At 40.8% G+C, this 19,265-nt stretch overlaps 1 protein-coding gene across 2 annotated transcripts in view; it reads left to right on the top strand.

The window, feature by feature from the left end:
- SLC10A7 (solute carrier family 10 member 7) overlaps window positions 1-19,265 on the top strand; it is a 148,083-nt gene that overhangs the window by 88,385 nt on the left and 40,433 nt on the right. For both annotated transcript variants that reach the window (XM_042870852.1, XM_042870853.1), the window contains one exon: window positions 8,252-8,287. In XM_042870852.1, coding sequence (XP_042726786.1) covers window positions 8,252-8,287 — 36 coding nt within the window. The remainder of the gene's footprint in view (window positions 1-8,251; window positions 8,288-19,265) is intronic.

Here is a 19,265-nt window from a genome sequence, read left to right as displayed (position 1 = left end):
TACTCCTCAATGTGTTTCAAAACATGGAATCGATTAGATGGCTAATTTGATAGTGTAACTTCTCTGTGAGGAGGAAGTTCTTTTCTCTGGAAGGTCCCACAGCACCATCTAGCGTGCCTTCCTTTATGTTGTGAAATGGTTTGGTGGAAGCGGGTTGGATGCTGTCTGGCGTGTTTTGCTATTAATATTGTCTTATTAACTAAAATTAAGATCTGATGCTTAATCTAGATAGATCCAAATACAGGAGAAATCTGGGTCGTCTGTCATCTTCTTTCAGAAAACGTACCTTAAAATTAAATGGAAAAATAGCTTTCATTACAAATGAGTATGTTAGTGCGTTTGTTTTCTATGCACAAAGCATAAGAGAAATTGTGACATGTTCTTAACATGGCACTAGCGTACACTGCATGTAGTGCAGAAGAAATGTTAAGTTTCTTCTGTCTTCATTTTGCATGCTTACACATCCAGGCACCTGAATTCTCCGGACTGTGTTGCGTTCTTCCTCAGTCCCGCTGCAACTGTTCTAGGGGAGCTGAGAACCTTCTTGCATAGGAGAGAGAGCAGAGCAGTGTCAAAATGATTTCTGCAAAGGCAAGGAGGTAGGTCAGAAAATGCACAGGTGTGGCTGGCTGAGAAGAGCCCCTTTTTGTTCTCTCATGACTCCTCTAGGGAAGGCCTACTTTGTGAAAACATGAATTCAGTTCCCATGTTAATGTATAGGATTAGTGGTCTTCACTAAGCGGTGACACTGCGTAAGAAATGTGTGAGTAGGAACAGATAGCAGCTACTGAGATGGAATTAGGGAAAAGTATTGTCCATGTGAGGAAAGATTCTTGGTGGGTGGGATGTAAAAGGAGAGGGAGGAAGTGTTGAGGCCAAGGTTGACAGTTAGCTAGAGTGAGTGAAGAGGCAATGGGAAGCAGCTGGAGCTGCAGGCTTGGCAGTGTCACTGAATGTATGGAAGATGTCAGCGGGACGCCTGCCTTGATGCCTCGTGCAGGAGAGCACCAGCAGGGAGCTTGAGGGAAGGTGCTAGCTGTTTGAGCAGGCAACTGGCTTTCTCCTCCGTGGCCCTTCATGACCTCCCTTGGTCACGTGCAGCAGCAGGGGGAATGCTACAGCTGAAGGCAAGTGCAGGCAGGAGCAGTTTTCCCAGCTACAGATGCAGCTTGCTAGACAGCTCCTGCCTAACTCAGTTCTATTCTGTTACCGTTGCAGCGTTGCTGTTCTAGCATAGGCTGTGAGACGTCATGGTATTTTATGGAAGCACTCAGTTCCAGCCCAGGTTCGAATGTCTTTGTGTTTTGTGCATCATTCTGGATTCTATTCCAGTAATGCTTTCAAAGCCCAAGGAAGTTTTTATATTTACTTTAGAAGGTCTTTACTGAATTACTGCTGGCTAAGAGGAAAACTTCTCACGTGTTGAAGATGCCCTCTGCTGGGAAGCCAGGCAAACTATAACTGTGTGGAGTTTTACCTTTGTGAAATATTGCTGGTGTGCTTTTCAGTACTGTCACAACAGAACAGTGATGCTGCAACGTTTGAAACAATTCACAAAGCGCTGTGCATGATCTCATACGTGATATGAAATGTGGTTTATTTTGTCCCCTCAATAAAAGAAAAGCCATTTGACACAGCATTTGTAATGTTACGGTTTTGTTCTTAAAGTCCATAACTTGCTAATTGAATGAGCTGCAGCTATTGTTGAGGTACGTATTTGTAATGGTACGTATTTGTAATTATACTTGGATTAGGGTAGTGCGAAACTATTTTTAATTCTGACTTAAAATCCACTGCCTTAGTGCTACAGTGTGTGGAATTAACAAAATGTGTGAATTTGACTTGATGCTTTTTTTTTTTATGCTTCATGCTTTGTTTCAATATACTTCTTTATTTTCGTATTATTCATTGCGAGGACAATGAATGTATCTGTGTCCTGAAAAACATCAATTCATAAAGCCTTTGTTCTTCCCACCCTGCATTCAGATAAATCATTTCTTATAAAACAGTACAATAAAGAACTAAATTAAAAAATTCACTCCAAAGTCCTGTTATTTTATAAGCCTTCTCAGATCCAATATCCTCGGAGTAGCTGACAAAGGAAGGGATGTGCAGTAGGGGACTTCTAAAAGACTGCTTTCTGCAACTTAACTTTGATAATAATAAAGTTGGAGAATGTAAGACAACTGATTATTTGGCATCAGAAGCCTCTGTGATGCCCGTGGGGGATGAGCGCGAGAACATTGGAGTTGCATTGGAGGGCAGTGACTGAAATGGTAAGCATAGCAGATAGTGCGGTTCTAACTTGAGCTCTGAAAAGGCAAGAGATAAAAACTAATAAGTATGTCATTTATGTGGACGTTTAGTTTGAAAAGGGGGGAAGTATGTGTTAGCATGGAAATTAAGAGACCTAGCTCAACGTCTAATTCAACGAAAATTTGTCATCTTCAATATTGTCTTCAAGTAGAAACAAACGAGCAGCGTAGTTTTTTTTATGGCCGTGCTTAGATAAATATTAAAAGCTGTTTAAAGAACCCAGAAAAAGACTATCTTGTGTAGGCTCTTGCAGTCACTTGATTTGTGTAATAATGTGCTGAAATATTTTCCAATTTACTTCAGTAACAGGATTGAAATCATAATAAAATGGTTTAATACTCAGAAATTGATGTGCAAAATACGCGTTTGCCCGCGCAGCATCTTGCTGTTGCAACTCCATTCAGCACAAAATGGTTGTTTCACGAGGACTTGTACAGGCCATCTCGACCTGACTTCTAGCTGCTGCTATTGTTGCTCTTCTGATTTCCAACCAAGGAATTTTATTCAGCAGGAAGGTTTTGAACTTTTTCTGTGGTGTTTGTCTAGAGGCTGTGTGCCATTCCATCTAAGTGGGATTTTGGTAAGGGCAAATTCTTCCTGAAACTTTTCGCTGCTTATCCAGGTATGTGAAGCCCTGTTCCAGCAGTAGGAGTCAACATTTATATAAGGTCTGAAACTGTGATGAGTGCAGAATAGATCAGCTACGTTTTAAATCAGAGTGCAGAGGGTACACAACATAATATCCTGTCCAATGAGTGGTGTCTTAAGTGGACTTGGGCTCACAATGTGGGACTGTGGAGCTGTGCCTTCTGTAAGTGGTGAGGGTAAGGGAAGGCGTGCGCTGCTTCGTTCGGATCGATTGAATTGGCTTGGAGTGCCATTTTCAAGCACAGAACTGAGAGAGCAAATGGGACAAGAAGAAATGGGAATAACAGAAATGATATTTCAGGGTAAAGCCTGTATCTCATTCTGTGAACAGCAAAGCTACAAAGTTTGTCTACTGTTGGGCAGCAGGTAGGCGGGTCCTCATCTTTCTTTTTCAAAAATTGCCGCTGACTTGGGGCAGGAGTGGAGCAAACAAGAAACTGTTGTCCGCTGATGTAGGTAGTTTCAGTTGTCATTTATTTCTGTTCTACAAAGAAATTTTCAGAGTTCATAGCCAGTTGGCTCATGTTACTTAATCAGTAGTAATCCAAGTGCTGTGCAGACGGTTTTTACTAGCCTTTATTCAGCTTATAACTTGATGCTGCTTACACTTCTGCTCCTTTTGTGCCCGGCTCTGAGGTGCCTTTTAGGATATGGAACTTGATTTCTGAAAATAGACATTTCTGTGCTTCCTAGTTGTATTTCCTAAGACGAGTCAGAGGCTGCTTTGGTTAGAAGTTGCTTTTCTGTTTGTTTTCTGACTTCCTAATTGCCACATGTGTCACACTGCTGACCTGGGAGAATGAAGAAAAATTGCACGGAAGCGTGTGAGTAAAGGAGAGGAAGGGAAGTTGACGTATATTTTATGCCTCATTACAGTAATCCTTGCTCGTCTTCTGCCATGTGTCCCTTTGGACCTATGCCCACCTTGGTCTTATTATTTGCATAATTTCTTTTTCAATGATTTGCCATCATAGATGCCAATCCATCATGTTATTTCCTTTTGCTTTCCCATTTGGCAGCCAATTACGTCTATCGATTCTACATATTCCCTGGGAGAAAGAGAGCACTTCTTAGTATCTGTTCTGTAGCAGTTTTGTAGTGAATGAAACCTCTAAGCAACTTCTTAGCATGTTTTATCTATATAGGGCAAATAGTGATTAAACGCATCTCTGGGTCCATCTTTTCTGTTAAAGGACACGTGCACGCACACAGACGTGTGTATTTAAAGTCTCTTAAGAGAGTTCAACATCAAGACATGCTTCATGATACATGCTATAAAGTGTATTTACAGGTATCTACTATGACTGTTCCGACTCCTATTTTGTATCAGTGTCTCTGGTCAGGTTGAGATTTATTTTTTTTTTCTCTTCCACTGAAGTCGTTGAAATATATTCAGTCAGTCTTTCACATCAGAGGTGTAAATGGATTTCTTGAAAGTTTTCTGCTGATAGCAAACAGCAGTCACTTTACAACTTCGACTCCGTTGTGGGCAGCAGTCAGAAAACTTAACACTCCACCCGAACTCTGAAGATGCTAAAACTGTGCAATGACCTTTCATTCTCAAGGGCAGATGCTCAGCTTCTGCTGGAAGTGCTAATCTCCAATCTGTTTATACGCTATCTGGCAGCACTTGCCTGGAAATCAAATCAGGGAAAGTAGTAGTCCAGTTTAGATACCTTTTCTCTCTGATGGTGTTCACAGTCAAAATATTTTAAAAGTCCTAGATTTATTTTCCCTTTTTCAGTTTCCTTTTTGCCTCTTTTTTTTGTTTTCCTTGTTTTCCTTCACAGGTAATTGCAGCACACACTGCAGAACACATTGTCCTTGTTTGCTCCCACGAGCAGAAAGGGATCAGATAACCGCAATCCTCTGTTCCTTCATAGGGAATTACTCTTTGTTTTTGCCTTAGAAATGAAAATAGTCATCATTAGCTTGTGTTGTTTGGCTTTAAGGTGAATGTACTCTGTATGTACATGGGCACTTCTGATGGAAAGGCAGTGAGTTGGAGTGAGGCATTGTGTGCAGGGTAAGGCAATACCTTCTGTTAGATATGCCTTAGTCATGTAAACCCTCCTTCAAGTCTGGAATAGAAACCTGAAGAGGCTGGCTTTTGCACATAGAAGTGCATCAAATGTTTTCATAGCCCACCTTGAGGAGCTCTATGTACACAAAGTTAGTCTGTTCTCTTCTATCTCCTGGTCAGTCTGAAAGCCCTTGCTTTGCTAACGAGTCTTGCACCCAGAAGCCATCACAGTCAATGCAGTGCTGCTGAGTGGAAAAAATCCTTGGTGTTAATGTAGTCCTTGTTTTTTCCAACTAGCACTCCGTATCAAAACGAAACATCAACGTAAAATTAATTTGATTAAACAACAGCATCTATTTTTAAATAAGAATGTGTCTCCTCTACTGTGCAATTGTTCATCTTTTTTGTTCAGAGAATTGCCTGTGTGTTGCAAATGGACAAGTTCAAATTGTACACCCTTTCTGTGATGAGACAACAGGAAACTTGCTTCTGCTTGTTCAGATCTCCAGGTTTCATTAGCAAAACTTTGCAAAACATTGCAAGAACTGACTTTTTGAAGGCTGAATTCTCAACAAGTGCAGTAAATATGTATAGGTATTCTCTTCCTCTCCACTTACAGAGTTATGAGGAAGCATTGCTCTCTCAGAGGTAACATTTTGTTTATGACATTACAAACTTTGAACTTGCAGTGGTTGTTGTCCATTGTGCAAATATCTCAAACCTCAATATATACCAAGTCACAGATCCCATCTAAAGGAGAAAGGATGCTGTCTTTGTCAGTCAGATGGATAAAGTGGAGCTTTAAAACAAAGAACAAAAAACAAAAAGCTTGTTTTGCTTTTACCTCTGCATTTTTCTGCAATGTGCTGAGGCACGAAACATGCAGTGGCTGATTGTGCTGCATCAGTGAGGTTCCATCAGATTTAGAAAAGACAGACCTTGAGTCCCTGAAGCGTGTTCAGAGAAAGGCAACGAGACTGGTGAGGGGTCTGCAACACAAGCCTTATGAGAAGTGACTGAGGGAGCTGGGATTATTCAGTCTGGAGAAAAGGAGGCTCAAGGGAGACCTTATTGCTCTTTTCAGCTGCCTGAAGGAAGCTTTTGGTGAAGTGGTTATCTTCTCCAGTGTAACTCGTGAGAATACTGGAGGGAATGGCCTCAATTTGCATCAGGGAAGATTCTGGTTGGAAGTTAACAAGGACTTTTTCTCTGAAAGGGTGGTCAGGTGCTGGAATGGGCTGCCCGGAAAGTCACTGTCCCCGGAGGTGTTCAAAAAACGTTTAGATGTTGTACTGAGGGACATGGTTTAGTGGGAAATATTGGTGATAGGTGGATGGTTGGACTGGATGATCTTGGAAGTCTTTTCCAAACTTAGTGATTCTATGTTCTATGATTTGTGCTTCTCTTTGCACATGCCCAGAAGTGTCTGAACTTGGAAACCTGTTGTTATGGTGTTCCGTTATCCCAAAATTTCAGGGTGCTTAGGAACTACTCAGGCACTTGGTACTTTCTGAGCTATGCAATATAATTGCCCGTGGGGAAAAGGGGAAGAACAGGGAGGTCTGGCTCTGGTATACTGAGCAGTTTTTCATAGTAACGGCTCATTCTATGGAGTAACAGCCGCATCCACTTCATACAAATTTTGCTATCCTATCTTTCATCTTAGTGTTGCAGATGATGCTGTGCACAAATTCAATTCTTACTGCCTCCACCCTTATCTCAATATTTTTCCCTGTTTTCAGGTAATGCGCTTGAACACCTATGTTTATTGATAACTGTATCTGTATGTTAGTATAGGTCTCCCTGTAGGCAGTAAGTGACTCCCTAAAGCAATTCTTACTGCTGCTTGTTTTTCTTGATCTATCTCGTCTTTTGTGATCCATCTCAGCTGTGACATTTGCAAAAAGGTAAATGATTATGGATCGCTGGACTGTTGGGCAGCCAGATGTGGCATATAGTATTTATTTCAAAATACACTCTAAAATTCTGCTGTGCTTTCAAGTTGCACAGCTTACCTGTTGCCTGCTCTATCCTTGTGGTGTGCATTTCCTGTGTTTTGTTGGAGCAGTGTCTTGACAAGGTTTCAAAAAACAAATAGAACGCTAATTGCGTGAGGTTTTCCTTTACATTAGCTTCGAAAATATTTAAGTAGAGGGCTGTTACAGATGAAAAAGTGCCTTTTTGTTTGGTTGTTTTTAATATGGGGCAAGAAAAAGCAAACAACAAAACAGAAAATAAGCATCCCTGTAGATGCGCGTATGAAAGTTTTGGACTTGAAACTGTCAAGTTTGTGGATAGCTGAAGGAATTATTCTTGAGAAATGTTAGGATGAAGAACACTCTTGTCTTAGAGAAGTTCTGAGCAACCTCTGCGAATTAGCATGCATTAAATGATAAAATAATGTTATTGAGCAATAATAAAATATTGAAGTGAGATGGAAGGATGATGGGGAATTGCTTTTTGCAGCCATGAAACTGAAGCATGTCATGTTAACTCCCAACCCAAACAACTCACTTTAAGAATTGGTCTCATGAAACTTAAAACCCTCTGTTTTGTCCAATCATCAGCTTTAAACTTGTTCCTTGTCAGTGAAGACAAAAAATCCTTTTGCTTGCATCTGCCAGGGGGCTGTGGAAAGCTGAGGTGGTCCTGTGTGATTAAATTAGATGAAAGACTTGTCTTCTACCAGTGAGACATGAAGTCTAATCAAGTGAAGTGAGTTTTGAGATCTCAGCTCATTTCCATGGGGAATATCAGCTTGTATTATGCAGTCACGACACCAAACTCATCACGGTTGATTTGTGGCTTCTGCTCAGATGAAGACCTGCGATTGGGTAGCATGGGAATCGATCACAAGGACGGGTGGCTAACTGGAGTCAAGATGCAGTACAGTGAGGGGAGGGCTTTATTATGTTTTTGAAGGTAACTTTATTTGTACAGAACGGTATTTGTTATGAAGGTATGAAGTTATAGAGATAATTGTATTTTTTCTTTATCAGGCTTCCTGGATTGGAGGGGCTTAGGTCCAAAATGGGGAAGGCTAGAGATAAATAAATAAATTAAAATTAATAACTTTGTAATGAACGTGGTTCCCAAAATGGTTGATGTACAGTTCCTAAAAAAAAGTTCTCTGAAGGGTGAAGTTAAATTCATTGTCATGTAATTTTTATGATGCTGAATGACAATTGTGCATTTCCATGTATCAAAGTACGACGTGCATTCTGCTTCCCTGACTAATACACAAATCTATTTTTTTTCTTCCAGGGCATTGTTATAACTCCACTTCTGCTTCTGCTTTTTGTAAGTATTTTGATCTTAAGATGTTATTTTAATGTATAATCCGTATACTTAAGGTAAAAACTTGAGTGATACATAACAGTGCTTAAATAACTGGAGATTATTCTGGTTGATGTTTGAAATGAACTGGCTTCCATTAGGACTGTAGAAGTGTGTCACAATGAATGCAAGTCCTTGTTGCACTTCATTCTGGGAGGAACAAAACCTGTTGTTGTTGCAGCATCGCAAAATCATACGTTTCTGGTCAAGCTGAGTCTTGAGTACAGGCTGCCTGCATAAGGTGGTCATCCAGCTAGGAAATCGCTTGGAGAGCTTTCACGTGCAGAAGCTAGAAAACCTTGTAATGGTACACAGTGGATGACAGGCCCATTGCAGAGAGCACTGTCGAGGTGCAGCTGTGCTCTTGGGCAACTGTGCTCATGGGCATTTTTGTGGTGAATGTAAATGATGTCAAAATCAGATAAATGACCGGAGTCTCTGTACATTGGTAAGGCGATGGCACTTGATTCTTGTTAGTTTAAGGCCTTCTCAGTTGTTAACTGTCTTCAGTCAGGGCTTTGGTTCTTCACAGTGTGTGGCTGAAGAAAAGGGTGAAGATGAAGTTTTATCTTCAGAATGATAAAGAGATTAGTAAGCACAGAGCAGAGGAACTTTAACAGGCAGATGAGGGTTCTTCGGTGACACCCATATCCCTAAGTCCTGGAGCTTGTGGAGAACTTGCTGTTTTGGTGCTGGTTTTGGCTTTGTGAAGAGCAGGGAAACAGCCTGCAGCAATTCCAGGATTTCAGAAGTAGAACTTGTCTTTTCGGTTTATCTTACTAATGATACAATGTGTAACCCAGCACTCTGGAAAGAGGACTAAGCGTGGACTTAGTCTGAACCAATTTGTAAACAGCGTATTGTTTTTAGTAGGGATGCTTAAGCTGCTGATGTATCATATGCATATGTGATAGTGTGTAATACTGGACTGGAATAAATAGTAGTGTGTGAGTGCTTATAACAACATCAGCTACTGTTTCAGTAAAGCTGCACAGGAAGATTGCTATTGTACAGTAGTTAAATTTACTGTAGTAAATTGTCATTTAACTGGCATAGCTATGGTTATACGAGGGCAGCTTTGTCTGTATCATGTATATCAATGTGCTGTGTATCAACATTATGTGCTAGCAGAGCTTTCCTCACACGTACAACCATATACTTACTTTACATTGAGAAATATAATTGTTCCAAGAAAAATGGCTGCTTTGTTCTTGCTCCAAGTAAATTGATTTCAGACTAACTACCTCTCATATCTTCCTCTCTTCTTCCCTCCTGAATGGAATGTGTAATTGCTAGGCAAGCACAGTCGTGGAAACCCATGACTTAGTTTCTAAGTGACTGAAATTTCAGCTTTTTTTTTTTCTTCAGCTTTCTCCTTGGTGTACCCCCCTGAGTTATGGTACTCCATGTAGCCTAACCTTGGGCTATATTTCTTGTGGAAATGGGAATGTTAATGAGTGATCTGCCTGACTTTTCAAGCAAGATAAAATCTTTTCTTCTGTGACTTTATGGACAGATAGCAAAACATTCTGTCCCATAAATTGCAGGTGTCACTGATACTTCTCAGTAGAGGTAGTAAAAATCTGAGTGTGTGCAAGAACCAGAAGGCAAAGCATATGCTTCTGTTCTTCCCACTAGCCCTGCGGATGACTGTATAAGAAGTTTGTAAAATGCACGTAAATGCACGTTCCTGCTGTTTGTAACAGAACTTGGATCTGTTCTTTTTGGGGAAGGTAAAATACATGAACTACTTTTTGGTCAGAGTAGTGAACTAGTCTGGGGATGGCAGAGCTGCAAAAGCTGCAGCCTTTTTGTCAGAAAGCCCAAAACTTAAGGACTCTTTTTAGAGTGTGTAAACACTTAAAACTCCTTGATATCTTTGAGGAATTGACCCGTGAAGAGCAGCCATCCAGGTCACACTGTGTGCGTACCTTGCTGAGATGAGGTTCTCTGTGAGTGTTCAGTCATCCAGCGGCAGGTGCCGGGGCCGGCATGCACATGCCCCGCTATACTCTTCCTGTGCCTTGGCACCCTGTGGTTTGGACAGTCAAACCCTTTAGCTGTTGTGAACTGCTCCAGTTTTCCTTTGAATTTCCTTGGTACATGTGATCTTAATGTGTAGTGGCATCACGCACATAGTTTGTATATTTCTAGCCTGTCATTTCACATGCAGTCAGAAACAACTAAGTTTTAGTGCTTAGTTAATACAGAGTGGAATTTTCAAATTTGAGAACTGCCGTTTAGCTCCAAGGTAGCTGAATTGGGCTTCTGGTGAATAACACTGAGGGTTCTTTGAACTCAGTGCCTTCAGTGAGAGATGATTCATGAATTTGGTGCTGTTTGGCACAAATTCTTCCTTAGAGTCGTACTATGATAATCTGAATGCTGTAATTGAATTAGTGGACCTATTTCTAAGGCTCCCCATATGTAGTGTCTCGAATGTGCTCAGTGTTGCCAGAAATAAAATAAATTGTTGTCCATTAGTTTGTTATTATTTATATAGCTTAAGCTCTGGTCGTGGTTATGGTTTAAATTTTGCCTTTTGCACCAGAGAATATATTGATCTGTACCGCCCTTTCAGTTCCTAATTGCCTGGTAATGAAAATATAAGTTGTCCAAATAGCATTGATAAAGGCCTGAGACTTACTGTAAATAATGCATTAAATGCAAATAATTTAGCTGAAATGAATGGTGTCAAACATAAGATTGTCAGTTACGTTACTGAAAAGTGTACTGTCTGCTATGAACTTTGGTTAGAAAGCTTACTCAAACAAAGCGTTCTAAGAGGTGATGATTGATTTAATGAAACCTTAAGTGTTGTGCATGCAATTATCAGACAATTATCCTTTTGAGAATGCTTAGCTGGACTTGAAAGAATCATGGCTTTCTCCATGGGTACCTCTGATTCACATTTCGCCTAATGAGCTGTTGAATCTCAGCATGGAGATGCATTAATCTGCAATATCATCATCTTCACATTAACTCTTATTACTAACAATTAATATATTATGTTCTCAGTAGTGGTGTTATGAATGGACAGCATCCCACAAACGATACATAACTGGATAAGGTTCCTATATACGGTGAGAAGTGCTGAAACCAACTACTGTAAGATACATCAGTTTCAAGTTTACATAGGTTTACGCTGTTCACTTTTCTTTGCAACGTTCTGCAGTGTTTCGTTAGTGTTGGTTAGGAGTCTGCGTAACAAAGCACTGAGGGAAGTTTGCTTCCTCTTGTCAGCTCAGATCTTCAGCTGAAACCAGAGGTAACAGAACTGAATGTTCTGGAGGCAGACGGACAGGCAACAAGTACACCTGAAAAAGTAGAATGGTAATGCAGGAGAAGTTTTGCTTTTGGAAATAACTAAATCAATAAATGATGCTTGTGATTTGATGAAGGAATTCCCGAGGAATGTAATCATTTGGACATGAACAGGAATGTCCATCTTCAGTTAGTATATGACTTGTTCTGTCTTTTTCTTTTGTGAGTGTAATAACATTCCCCCTTTTCATGTAATCCCAAGAGAAAATGTTTACTCATTGGCTTGGAACCTTAATGGGACTGTGGCTTAAACAGCCACCTGTCGTGACACATCTCTGTGTGAATGTTGAGAGCAGTGTTCGTTCTAGGAGGAGAAAAACTAAGCAGAGCGTGGCAGCAAGTTGAGCTAAGAGAACCTCACCTGAATCTTACGCTGCAGCTTTCACTTCTCAACCCTGCATTTCTTCACTCAGACTTACTGACTTAACCCTATGTGAATACAGGTTAAAGAAACTGCAATCCGCGCTGAAGCGTGATTGAGACATACTGACTCCTATCCACCTGTAAGCGTTTATGACTTGAATGTATAAGTATACTGCATTTGGCCACATTTGCATTACTAAAAAACAGTTAAATGAGAGATGTCGTCATGCTGTGGAGGTAATACTGCTGTGATCTCTCTGATAACCTCAAGCTGTCAAAAACTCATTGTAATGTATAATTTTAATAATGGAATTTTAGAAGCACTGCACTCTGCAGCAGTTGTAGCGATCATCACACCCATGCATGTCCTTAGATGGTAACTTTAGACATGAAGAGAAGAAATAGGTATGAAAGCACGTTTATTTTCATTCAGAGGTTCCATGTTTTTGATTTATGCAGGTGGAGGGCAGCCCTAATTCCTCACAAAGGTCTGTGTTTATTGGATTTGCCCTGGAATCAGAGTGAACATAGATACTGTAGTGGATGTAGTGATAATTCTCTTCTGAGCATCGGTCCAGTTCTTTCCAGTTGCTCTGAAACAGGGTTCTCCTCTCTGTCCTGAGACGTGGTTGAGCACATGGACTTGCAACTCTACGAAGTGTTATGACTTCACTGATTGTATTTTCTGTCAAAGTATGTAAAAGAAAATCTGCACGTGTGTTGGAGCCAAATGTCATGCTGTGCATTTTGTGGCGTGGTATTTCAGCTCTGCTGTTGTCTTAATGTCACTGTTGCTATTGAGATTCGGTGCCATGACAGAAGTGATTTCTTCAGCTTCTGGAAGCACGGTCAGAAATCTATCCAAGTAACCTAAGTCAGGTGTGTGAATCTGTGAATTGTTATTGAAAGCCATGAAAGAAAATACTACAGATAAGTACGTGTTGTAGATGTTTATGCATCTTACGCACTTCAGAAGTGTGCCTGCAAACCAGTTAGCATGGAATGTTAAAAAGCCAATGCAGAATTCATGCATGTTTTCAAAAATACGTTTGGCAAAAACCTCCATGTGACTGTCATACGCTGCTCCCATGTCTGCTATTTCACCAAAGGGGGTTGCTGTGACATCTGTGTCAAGATGCAATCTTCCTGAGGCTTTATCATCTTGCTTCGTTACTGGATTTATTCAGCGATGTTTTGTTTTCTGGCAATTTCTTAAGTTTCTGGATTTCATAGTAGTTATTTTTATGATGCATTGCAGTGGTGAAGCTGTAAGTACTAGGAATTCAGGAGCGAGTAGTCAGTGAAGAAAATCCTGAGCAAGTATTGGATAAAAAACAAAATGAGTGCTGAATAATGACATCAGTGAAACTCGATGTTGATTGAAATATGGCAGTTTCTCAAGTGTTCCCCTGTGTTCACCATCCTTGAATTAAAAGACAGTCTTGAAAGTTGTTGGTGATTCTGAAGTTTTCACCAAATGCTATGGTATTTCAGGTCAATCTTTTTATTAAAAGTAGCTGTCATTTCTTTAAAAAAAAAAAAGAAAAAAAAGCCAACCCAGGAATTGTACACATTACTCTGTTTTCTCTCTCACACACTTTGTAAATGAGAATAGATGCCAGTCAAACGCATTGTTAACTATGCAAATATTTAATAGCTGGAAAGCGTTGGAAGTTGATAAGGAGATTGTGGATAATGGATTTCACTGGTATGTGACAAAAGGCTGATTACAGCAGTGGGGGAGAAGCAGCACAGTGCATTAGCTGTTAACAGATCAGGTCATTCATGTGAAAGATTTGAAGTGCATCGTTGTTTCCACCTGGTTATTTACCTGGCTATTTGCTATCTCTTTAATCATTGACAAGACAAAGTACTCTGATCTGATCCAAACCCATTACGTGTAACAAGATCTTTTTTATGACTGTTGTGACACACTAGCACAATCACTGGATTTCTTTTTAAAATTCAGCTTTTAAGACTTCATTATAATGTGAAGTTGTATACACTTAACAGTCAGAGAATAATAGAGGGTCCTTCTCTTGTGCATATAAGTACAAATTATTGTGAATTTGTCTAGGCAGAAGGCTCTAAAGTGTGTGACACTTCTGCAGAGGACTTTCTTTTGGGCTTCTATTTGCTCTTTGAATTTTACATGTATACAGTGCTAAGGGAATCCTATGTATGCATCCTGGTTCCACACAACAGACCCTGAACACACATAGGATGCATAGAACCAGGGAGCTGGAAGGGACCGGTCCTCTTCGTTTCCATGCTGTGCAGTTTGTCAACATGGAGCATATTGAAAGTGAAGATTTTTGCTCTCTGCACCGTCTGATAAGTAGAAGCCTTTTTATTTCAAGTTGTTATTGTTACAGGTTTTTTTTAGCCATTTGCCTCTGTTCTCAGAGTTAACGCACAGTTGAATAGCACATCTGTGAGATTTATCTTTCTGACTCAGACTGGATGTGCATCCTATCTGCTTTCCGAGACTTCGTTCAGCTGGGCTGAACAAACCACACTCTTCTAACATCAAGTAGACATAGCTCATCAAGTAGACCCATCGTTCTCAGATGTTTCCTGCACCTGTTCCACTTGAAATTCTTTCTTCAACTCAGGTAAAGCCAATTGTGCACAGTTGCACGGTGTCCTTCACAAGGGCTTATCCAGGTCTTGTACAAACTACTTTAAACGATTTATTTCTTCTGGTATGTCACCACTGCCTTTTCCATGGGAACATAATACTGCAGATTCTAAATTGTACTGATCCACTTGTTTCCAGTTAGTTACCCCATGCTCGTAGCAGAATCTTTGGGTGCTAGTCCTGAAGTCGCAGCTCTGCTGGGGTATTAACCATCTTCCTCCCGCTTAGGTGTCTCTATAGGTTTGATCTCATGTTGTTACACGGGTCCTGAAGATCACTGTCCTGTTTGTAAGTGGGAGAGCCCTGATACAGTTAGAGAATACCTACAGTTACTCTTAGAGCTCCATGAAAGGCTTTGAGATTGACAACTGCGTTTGGCTTGGTATAATATTTAATGTGTCTTAGAGAAACCCAGCATAACATTAGAAACTACTTCAACAAAGAGATACTCAGTATATCCAGGCTCTTCCTCCAATCAAGAAAGACAAAAAAAGAAATGAAAACAAAAAAAACCCTGTTTTTAAAGTTGAGTTTGTCAACTTCTCTTGTTCTGCATATCTGATTATGAAACTTGAACTTTTTTTTTTTAACAGCACAGGAGATGTGCCAACAGTTAGGCTTGTGGGGCCTTCCCTGCTTGTGCCAAATCAACTTCCAGAGATTGCAAGATTCCAGAGACCAGAACATATTTTTTCTTTTCCTTAGGAGAACTAGAGATATCTATGTTTGTGTTTAATGTTTAAGGGTAACAATAAAAGATATATTTGTTAAAATACATGATTGCCAAACCACTGAACATGAGCTCTGCTGTATATCTAGTACCTTTCTCTAATTTGCTGGGTTTGATAGGCAGAATTAAAAGCTTTATTTTAAAATTTAAATCTGTTATTTCTGATGCTTTTTATTCTGCTAGTGGTAGGAAACAGGAATTTATTTGCTTTTGAATGTCACATCTTGTTTCTTTTTTTGATAAAGAAGCTCCATCCTCAGTGGTAAACCTCTCCTACTGTTAGCTCCCTCTGGAAGCAGACTGGTTCAGAACTAATGGCATTTGGTCTGTCTCTGGGAGCTGGTGTCCCTCACACAGCTGCTCTATGCCACTTGGAGGTATCTAGGTCTCCACAGGGTGGGACCTCCACAGGCTTGAGCAGTGGGCCCAGGTGAATCTTGTGAGGTTCATCAAATTCAAATGCAGGATCTTGCACCTGGGTTGAGGCAGTGCCCATTACCAATAAAAGCTGGGGGGTGAAAGGATTGAGTGCAGCACTGCCAAAAAAGACCTGGGAGTACTGGTGGATGGGAAGCTGGACGTGAGTCAGCAGTGTGCCTTTGCTGCCCAGAAAGTCAACTGAATCAACTAGGCTGCATCAAAAGAAGCATGGCCAGCAGGGTGAGGGAGGTGATCCTTCCCCCTGTGCTCTGCACTGCTGAGACCTCACCTGGAGTCCTCAGTACAGGAGAGAAATCAACCTGTTGGAGTGTGTCCAGAGGAAGGCTGAGGAAATCATCCATGGATTGGAACACTTCACCTATGGGACAGGGACAGCTGGGGCTGCGCATCCTGGAGAAGACAAGGCTGTAAGGTGACCTTATTGTGGCCTTTCAGTATCTAAAGGGGAGCTACAGGACAGAAGGGAAGTGACTCTTTAGCAGGGTCTGTGGTGGTAGAACAAGGGGAAATGGTTTCAAGCTTAAAGAGGGTAGATTTAGGTTAGATGTAAGGAAAAAATATTTTACAGTGACAGTGGTGAATTACTGGAACAGAGTTACTGGAACCAGTGATGTGGTTGATGCGCTGTTTCTGGAGACTGGATCAGGCCTTGGGCAATCTGATGTAGCTGTGGATGTCCCTGTTTGTTGCAGAGGAGTTGGACTAGGTGGCCTTCAAAAGTCCCTTCCAACTTCAAGGATTCTGTGTTTTAACCACTGCTTGGGAATGCTCTTAAAGCAACAGAGGGGAAAAAAAAAACATCCTAGTGACCAGGCAGCTCTGTTTAGACTATTAGTGAGATGTTAGGCAAAAAGGCTATTTTAGCTTCTGCAGTTCCTGTGATTTGAGTAAATTGAAATCTGGCAGCTGGACAAGGTTATATTCACAGAAGGGTAGAAAGATTACCTACTGCCTTTTTTTTTTTTTGTCTGTTTGGAAGGTAATGTAAATAGCTTGCCTTGCTGAAGCATCTTCAGACGTTCAGTTGGTCACTCCTGTTTGCTGCTCTTCGTTACTGAAGAGTATCCCATCCAAGTTCTCCTGAAATCACGTCACCTAATGCCTCCTTTCAGCAGCAGGTCGTGAAGGGGCTGGAGCATGGTCCAGGGACAGCTGGGTCTGGCCTGGATGAGAGTGGCTAGAAGCAGTGGCATCACAGCGCTGAAGGCAATTTAAAAAGACAGGTATCAGAGTAGCCTGAACTGAAGGTGGAAATGAGAAGCTTAAATTAAACGTATCATATAAGAGAGCAGCCCGTGAGCCTCCCCTCGGTTCTTTCCTGTTTTCACCTCACTTCTCTCCCTTGTCGGTGCTTACCAAATGGCAAGCCTGAAGTTGGCTGGTGATGTGGTATGATAGAGTATGATGACCCAACCTGAGGAAACGTGCCAATTGGAGGAGAACATTGGAAAAGTAAGGTCCCAAAGGACAGCTGCCTCTGCAGTGGACTCAATATGTGCAACACATGTGACACCGGATTATAATTTAGTATGTCTGGTAGGAGGAGTGTGTCTTCTCAATCAGTGGCAGTTGTAGGTCTGGGAACACCCACTGTGATCCCTCCCCGGTCAGCCAGAAGGCTGGTTGGAGGGAGCATCTGGCTTGTGGAGCAGGCTAGGCCTGAGAGTGGAATTAATTGTATTAGTGTTATGCAACCAAGGTTTTAGTTTGTTTGTTTTGCTTGTTTTGTTTTTACTGCAACCAGTGAAGTACATCCTATCAATTAAGGATAAGCCAGTGTTTCCACTGCAAACTCATAAACAAATCCACTAAATAATTTTTTTTTTTTTTAAACAGACAGTCTCTTGAGAAGAGAGGTCTAGGACTGAATTAGTGAGAACGCTGCAGGTCAGGTTTGACATGCTGCATGGTGACAGAATTGTTTAGAAGGATCTGCCTGGAAGTCTCTTATTACAGCCATATCCAGCAAACTCTTGCAGAAGGTGCAGTCCCTTCTCATGTGAGTTAGCCTTCTGAAATCACTGAGATGATTAGAGGGAAAAGCGCCTGTTCCTTTCCTTAAGAAGGAATTTTCAGTGTATTTTTTTTTAATGTTTTTGAGTATTTATTCAGTCAGCCTTCATTCATTAATAAACCTTTCACTGACATGCTGTTGTGTGGTATAGAACGTGACCTTTGCTTTACAGCATCAGACTTCTTTTGAAAAATGTTTTTGCAACATAAAACATAAAACATTTAAACATACAGAAGCGCTTTTTACAATGTGCTGGCATGAAAATTTTTGATCATTTTTTGATAAGATAATACATTTTATTTCCTTGAGAGAAGATTGCAAGCAGATTCTTCTCTGTAGAGCTATAAATCAGCAGCTTGAATCTATGCTGTTTCTACATCTGTTCCTACAGGGCTTCCATTTTTTTTTTCCTGTATGAAGACAATTTGATATTTAGACATGGATGACATTGTAAGAAGGAGGGCAACCAAGTCAGATCTCTAACCAAGTGCTGATTTTAGTGCGGTGCAGATCTATGTGTTTAAGGTTGGTTTTTTTTTTTTTTTGCACTTGTTTCATGATGGCAGACTACAGAATTTAGCTTGATCCAACCAAAGCGTAAGTAAAATAGAGTTATTCAGACAGAATATTTACACTTGTGGCTGTATGTATGTACGCTTGTGGATCAAACCTTTCTGGTTGGATCAGAATAATTATGAACTTTTTTGTTTCCTCTATTCCTGAAATGCTGAATTCCTAACTGGCTGGGTTTGAGGTTAGTTTGAAACATGAGCAGTGCATGAGATCCGTGGGACATTCACATAGGTGAGCTGAGGAGTCTGCTTACTACAGACATTGAGGCAGTTGTGCTCAAGTTATGCATCCGTTAACTGCAGATCCCTGTGTCTGTGTGGTTCCTTGTGGTTATCTTCTGTTTGCCGGAGTCTGAGTAATGAAGTCTTTTTCTTCTGAGTATCAGAACCTCTGAAGGACCCGAAAAAGGAGGTACTCCGTTCAGTTCTATAGAAACTCATGAAGGAGTTGGAGATGCAGAGTAATGTGATTCTCAGTTATTTGCTTGAAGCAGGATCAAAAATAATATGGTCATAGGATTGTCCTGGAGAGGAAGCAGTCACGTTAGAAGCAAAAAAATTTGGCTTTTTCTTGAGGAGGGGAGTTGTTCCTACAAACCAGGTGTGCCTGAGGAACTCACCTCCTCTGGGAGAAACAAGAATTAATGAATCACTTATTTGCTTTGACATTATGGACCGATTGGTGAATATTTGCGTTGTTTAAAATGTAGTCAAGACACGACAGTTAGCTGAAATATCTGTGGTAATCTTTTGCTTGTCCAGGTGACAGCAAGGTGAGCCCAAGTTGGTGGGTTGAAGTTGAGAAGGTGGTAAATCACACCTTGATGTAGAACATTGTTTCTCTGAATAATTGTATT

The sequence above is a fragment of the Lagopus leucura genome, unplaced genomic scaffold (genome assembly GCF_019238085.1).
Source record: "Lagopus leucura isolate 7727_CA_CO unplaced genomic scaffold, USGS_WTPT01 Super-Scaffold_100004, whole genome shotgun sequence".
Taxonomy (NCBI): domain Eukaryota; kingdom Metazoa; phylum Chordata; class Aves; order Galliformes; family Phasianidae; genus Lagopus; species Lagopus leucura.
This window is presented reverse-complemented; position numbering and strand designations above follow the sequence as displayed.